Consider the following 6,569-nt stretch of genomic DNA (forward strand, 5'->3'; position numbering starts at 1 on the left):
ACGGGGTATTTTGCCAAGGGTCGAGGCGTCAGAGAGCCCATCAGCTTGTTCTTGGAATCGCGAGTAATGCGGATGCAGATGGAGAGCTGCAAACCATCAATTGTCAGATATTGAGCGTTCCGTTCATTACGCCAACTTGGTGGCACTGATCTGTTATGCGGACCGGCCAGGGGCAGGCACTCTGCCCGGTTAGTCAAGAGACAAGAACGAACTAAAAGAGAGCGGGGCAATGAGACGTGATGCAGTCGATCACGGAATATCAAGATCAGGATCAGGGGGGAGGTTTTGGGACGCTGTATAGTTCGATTGGTCATCGACTATGAGACACCCCTCTTGGCGAGAAACGGGACCTGCTGGGACTATTATTGCAGTTTGGCCAACCGAGCGGCCTTGAACTTGCTCATCCGCTTTGGACCGCCCAATTCCTCATCAAGAGGGACGCGCCCGGACTCGTCTGCTTGAGCCTCGTCTTGCACGAAGCCGCCTTGCTTCTGGATCAACTGATTCCGCAAGCGGTTGTACTCAACCGCCGCAGCTTGATACAGCAACGCATCATCCATTTCGTCCGGCTCTGCCGCTTCCGAGGCAACAGGCCGCTCGACGATAGTGGTGGCCAGAGTTTGGTCTTCTGGAGGGGTAGGCTCCGCTGGGGGGACGGTGCGGTCCTGCACAAGAGCGGCGCGAAGCTGGTGTGGGCCGGGCGGGACTGCTTTAGCAGCTGCTGGTGAAGTAGATGCGGTGGCAGCCCGCTCTTTCTTGAACCTCGACACCCGCTTGGGGGCTTCCTCGGGTTCCGCCAACGTCTCAATGTCTGTCTTCTCCACGACGTCGTTGACAGGCTCGACTTTCCGCATCTTTGGTTTCGAATTGGGGGTCGGCCGGGGAGCAGAGTCCGGAGCTATATCGAGCTTGGAAGCGAAGCTGACGCTCTTCTTCTGTCGAGGCGCATCTGTCGAAGTAGCGGTAGGCGAATCGGACTCTCCAACCACCGCTATCCGGCCGATACCCTCATCAGGCTTCTTCGGTTCGGTCTCCGTTCGGCCAACTGTAAAAGCGGATTGGACTCCCAGACGTTTCTCAAGCTCCTGCATGCGCTTGATGTAGTCTGGGGTGATGACACTGCGCTTGGAGCGCCCGAGTTCGTCCTCGGTATCGTCATCCTCATCCTCGTCCTCATCCTCGAATCCGTCGTCAGTGCCGTCCCAGTCCACGCCGTCATCGTCGGAATGATCCTCTTCCAGCTGCAGCTCGGCCACTACCGGGCCGATTTCCGACATGCTGTACTCGAGCATGTCGCGGCGCAACTGGCTCTCTTCTGGCGACTCATTTTCCGGGATGACTGCCGACGACATGTCCATCGCTTCTTGCTCTTTGGCCTTTTGCATGAGCCGTTCCAAGGTCTGCGCTGCGGGTGACGCACGGGCCTCGGAGGCTTCATGGCCAGGCTTTGTATCTTGGGCAAAGGAGACCGTCTTTCTGGCGCTGGGAGGTTCAACATCTGGGGCGGATTCAGGGCTAGGAACCGGCGTTGACTCTTTCTTGGCCTCATCCACGTTTGCGCTAGTTGCAGGCGCTTTCTCGCTCCGGGGCAAGTCTGCCTCGGTCTCGGGAAGATCGTGAATGCCGACCTTCTTGAGGGCCTCGACGACCTGTGGCTGGATGTCACCGCCGCTCTGAAGCCGGAAATTGACAACATTGTCGTCCTCGTCCAGCTCCTCAATGATGTCGGTGATTGGTAAGCCGCTCTCCTCGTCGGTCCCAGCATCAGGCTGCGCGACAACGCTCGCGGCGGCGAGTTTGTTCTCCTCGCTCTCGAGGAGTTTTGTCAGCGAGGCTATGTTCTGCTCGACATAATCCATGCGCCGCAAGAGCATGCTAATGATGCGCTCGGTGTCTCTGAGATCATTCTTGCCCAGGATCTCGTTGACCTCCTTTTTGGTGAGCAGTTTGCTGTCAAAGTCACGGCGAATGCGGCGGAGATCCTCGAGTGGAGGCGTGTCCTTGGGCAACTGTTCAACCTCTTCCTTGAGCGCCGAGTACTCTAGGTACCATTGCTGCCAGTGATTCAAAGACGCCCGCAGCTGATTTACCTTGCTTTCGAGAAGTTGCACATGCCGGTCGAGGTCGGAAAGATGGTCCTTTGGCTGCGACATTGTGGCCGTGTGAGGAGAGAGTGGAGGAAGAGGATAAAAAAAAAAAACCGGGGAAGCTTCATGGTGTAAGAAAAAGTTCGTTCAACTAGTTTACGTAAACAATACAGTGCGAAGATACCCACTCCCGACACCAATTGTGCTCAGGAGACCCTTGCAATTCGGGCGAAAACGCCGAGGTCTTCGCATGTTCCTTGTATCGACGCTCATTACTTTTTAATGAATATACAGTAACAGTACAAGAAACTCCTGCTTTGCCTCGCTATGCAATCCTGGTTCCCTTCTCCAGGAGCCTGAAATTCCAATACAAAAGTACATGTACATGTAGTGAAGAAACAGAGGGGGAGACAGCAGCGGCGTGGCTAACATGGCCAAAAGGAGACAGCCAACATCTAGCTCGCCCACCATCCGCGGGCTCCAGTATGGTCCGCGCGAGCTGAATATCTCGTATATGGCCCAAAATGTAACTCGCCGGCTGTCAGACGGGAAGAAGATCAAGAAAGAAACCGACGGGCCACCCCCGAGATCCCGGAACGCATTAACGGTACTGGGGGGGCTGGGATCGGTTTCATATCAGCCGAAACGGGCCGGACATGCTGGTATGTTCGGTACCAACTTCCCGAACCCTATTTTAGGGACCGGGTCGGAAACCGGCATGACTAGGCCGCCTGGCCGGTCCTAGTTACGCCGGACGCGGGTGGATGCGTTTGCCGTCTAAAAACTGGGGAGTCCTGCTGTCATAGTACGGATTGGCCGCTTGCTCCCTCTTCCTTTGCTCAAACGCCGCCCGCTCCTCTTCGTCTAAAGAGAAGGCCTTTTTCAACCACCCAAACGCGCTGCGCTTCTTCTTCAGTGTCTTCCCCGTCGCATTAGTCATCGTAGTCCCATTACTCATTATGCTCATTCCCATCGCTGAGGGAATGTTGCGCGCGGGTGGTGGGAAGTGGTGGGGCCCAACAGTTCCAGATGTGTGCGGTCTCTGCTGCAGGGGCGAATACGGGTTGGCCTGTACCGGGCGGAAGAATTGCCGATCAGAATGCGGCGAGGGGATCACGCCCGGGTGAGCAAACGGCGGGACGAAATCCGCAAGAGAAGAGTTCATGGATGCTATCGAGTTGATCGGAGGCCGCTCCATATCGGACCCGTATGCCGAATCAGGAGCCTGGTAAAGCCGGGGCGCCGGCTGCAACGGCCGCTGACGCTCTAGCGCATTCGGTGGAGGAACATGAATGGATTCCGGGAGATTTGTTTTCAGCGAGATACGCTCCCGAAGAGAGGTCCTCTGCCGCGCCTGTGTTTCCGGTTCCTGCTCCGGTTCTACAACCGGCTCCGGCGCCAGAGCCGGATCTGGCCTGCGCACAGGCGGGGGATCCGGTCGCGGGTTTCGCCTCGGGCTGTGCTTCGGATCCGTCCTCGCGCCGATCTCAACCACTCTCGGTCGGTATGCCTGCGGTTTCGACAAGACCTGCTCGGCCCGCGGCTTAGGCGGTTCGAGGTTCAGCGGCGCCGTTAATTCAACAGAAGAAACCGGAGACGCTGTTCTTGGCCTATTGGTGTCCGTGGCTGTTTTGGGCCGCTCATCGATAATGCGAGGCGAAGGCTGGGGCGACGGCGACGGCGGCTGAGGTGTGTAGGTCCTCGGTTGCAAGATATAGAGGGTACTCTCCTCGTCTTCCTCATCCTTTTCTTCAGGCGTTTCTAGTTTAGGGGCATCTAATAGTGCTGCTGGCCTTTCGGAGAGTCGTCGCGGATTTCGAGCCGGGGGGCACCGAGGAGGCGACGGTGATGGAGAGCTCGAGACCAAACCTGTTGGGGATTGGGGCGCTGTTCCTTCTTGTCTTTTCTGATCGTCCTCACCTGTCACGCTCTGCACCGTCGCCGGTTGACTTTCAAGGCCGATTGATAGATCGAAATAGGACGCCTCAGAAGCAGCGACCGTGTTTATTGTGCTTAGTCGTAACGACAGCCGAGGAGGCGAGTTTGGTACCTTCCTTGGCGGTGAACTCGGAGGGGTTGTGGCTGAGGACGCGTCCGACGGTCGAGGGCTATGCTTGGGGGATGTGTAAGGCTCGACACTGAACTATTGACTCGATTAGCAACGGAAGGGCGTAGAGTTTACGGGTAAGTCGACATACCCGAGTCCTGCGGCTGACTTCACCTGCCCTCCGTTCCATCTCCGAGACAACCCCGGCCAGCCTGACAATCAGAGCGTTTAGTGAGCTTCCTTTAGCTTGCAGATCCATGAAGGCGTTGAACCACCCGTCCGTGTTCCCCTTCATGGCGTCAAATATGTCAATCACGTCGGGTCGCTCCTGTCGCCAATGCCCATGTTGCTGCTCGGCCAGATAGATGGTAAAGTCCCTGGTTGCCGTGAGGCCTTCCGCGAGGTCTTGCATGGTCTGCTTAAGCGCGACCCGAGTACGGGCGAGGATGTGTTCGATCTTCTGGTTGCCCTCGAGAATCTGCAGGCGAAAGTTGCGATCCTCCAACATTCGCTCAAATACTCCTATGTTATCCATAGGGAGCCTCAAGTGCTCGATTCGGTCCTTCATGTCCTTGCTCGCCAAGTCTAAGTCCTCCAATGTCGTCTCGAGGAACTCGTCCACCTCGTCGATGTGCCCTTGCAAGATGGAGACAACCAGAATCTGGCTGTTGGCCATGCCATTCAGCAGCAGATAGACCCCGAATGAGATCTGAGCCATCAGCCTGCATAACTCGTGGGTTTTCTGGCCCGGCCGACGACGCCATAGTGCCGTCGGGGGGGCGTCCGGTTTGCCCTGGTCAAGCAGCTCCTCCCGCCTCGCTTTGGCATCACCTGTTCGTAATTTTGGTTTTGGCGGGACGTCGCCGTGCGTGGCTTCTATCAAGGACTCGGCAAAGGCTTGTTGCATGGAGGTGATCGGGTGTTCCGGCGCCGGGGCTGTCTGCGGTTCGTCGCGGTCCCTCGGCGTCTTATTCCGGGTCTCCAACTCGGGCTCCGTGTCCGAGTCCATGCTTTCGTCATCGACATCGGGAATGAGCACAATTGGGAACTGCACATCTGGCGACGGATGTCGTGGGAAAGCCATGGTGCAAAGATTCTTCAAGAGAACATCAAAGGGTCCTGGTGGGTAATCATTAACCCGCGGATCACCGCGGCGATCAGCAGGAACCCTTGTGGTACAGAGGAGCTGTTGTTCGCGGTGGGCCCAGCGTCGCGGGAGGCCGCAGCGATTGTGTGGGTATTCGATCGAGAGAGCAGCAGCCAACAATGGTCGATAGCCGGGTGAAGAGGGAAGCGTTTGTGAAAGGCAAACACCTCAAGCGGCAATACGAGCTCCTGTCACGGGCGTTGCCGGGAATGACACATAGTGGTTAGCCGACCCAGTCGTTTTCGGGACGCAGAAGGCAAGGCAATAGAGCCAGGTTGAAGGCGTGTCGTCGCGAATCACTTGTCGCCGCGGACTGGAGTTGGGGAAGCCGCGAGAAACAGACATCAACCTGCTGTTATTGTTTGTATGGACCCCAGGCGGAGGAGAAGCAAAATCAAAGATGCGCTCCACCCGGCCTATTGAACTGTCGAACGCACATTCGGGAAATGGTTCCTGGAAAACCAGGAGGTGCCCTGCAGACACACCCACGACAGCAGCGCAACCCCCCTGCGATCCCCCCATTCGCTAGGGGCCACCAATTGCTGGGGTCATCGGGGGGGGACACGAACAAGGGGCTGGTTGTGTTCGTTTCCCGGGTAGGAATCGTTAATGAATGCATGGGTTGCGGGCCTGGAACTCGTCGTCCAATCTTTCTGTCCATCCCGCCAACCTTGGCGCCGCTGTGCCTGCCCCTCTCCGACGGCAGCCACAAAACCTGGAAATGTTTGCCCGCATAAATTGGATGAATTTGAACGTCCCGGTAGATGGCCCTGGAGTATCCATCTGGCGGTCAGCCAGCCGAACATTCTGTTATGCGAGTTGGACATTGCAATATACCGGCCCCATCCATACCACGGCATGCATGGGCCGCTGTCGGGTGTGCGCAAATTTGAATTGCAATTGGCAACGGGGGGGTTGCACGCGAAGGTGGTGGATGTGGAGAGATGGCGCTTGTTTGTTGCCCTCGGCATGCAGGTCCCTGGCGCGCTCCAGGCCTAGAAGGGTTCCTAGGGCCGAGAAGCACGGTGCAATTCAGTCCTACAGTGCGGCTACCGCATGCTTGCACGTCCTGGTGGAACTCCACTAAATCTACTAGACCCCTTGTGATAATGTTTGTGTATAGCCTCAAAAACGAGTGCATCGTGGCTGAAGAGGAGATAAATGCACGATGTGATGGATGGAATTTGACTTGATTGTTACCTTGTTATCCATCAGAATCCCTCCGTGGGGCGGCAAGTATGGTATTGGAGTCGACTCGTACCTATCTAGAGAGCTTTATTTTAGCTCA

General features: G+C 56.7%; 2 protein-coding genes across 2 annotated transcripts; both read right to left on the reverse strand.

The window, feature by feature from the left end:
• Window positions 1-362: 362 nt before the first annotated feature.
• On the reverse strand, window positions 363-2,153 carry MFIFM68171_01218 (Prefoldin subunit-domain-containing protein; the record flags this gene model as incomplete). Its single annotated transcript, XM_071056640.1, has 1 exon — window positions 363-2,153. One exon carries the CDS (start codon window positions 2,151-2,153, stop codon window positions 363-365), a length of 1,791 nt encoding a protein of 596 aa, XP_070912741.1.
• Window positions 2,154-2,832: 679 nt separating this feature from the next.
• MFIFM68171_01219 (Karyogamy protein, KAR9) lies at window positions 2,833-5,218 on the reverse strand (the record flags this gene model as incomplete). Its single annotated transcript, XM_071056641.1, has 3 exons — window positions 2,833-3,502; window positions 3,761-4,230; window positions 4,286-5,218. 3 exons carry the CDS (start codon window positions 5,216-5,218, stop codon window positions 2,833-2,835), a joined length of 2,073 nt encoding a protein of 690 aa, XP_070912742.1.
• Between the last annotated feature and the right edge of the window lie 1,351 nt (window positions 5,219-6,569).

The sequence above is a fragment of the Madurella fahalii genome, assembly GCF_045866475.1.
Source record: "Madurella fahalii IFM 68171 DNA, scaffold_1, whole genome shotgun sequence".
NCBI lineage: Eukaryota > Fungi > Ascomycota > Sordariomycetes > Sordariales > Madurella > Madurella fahalii.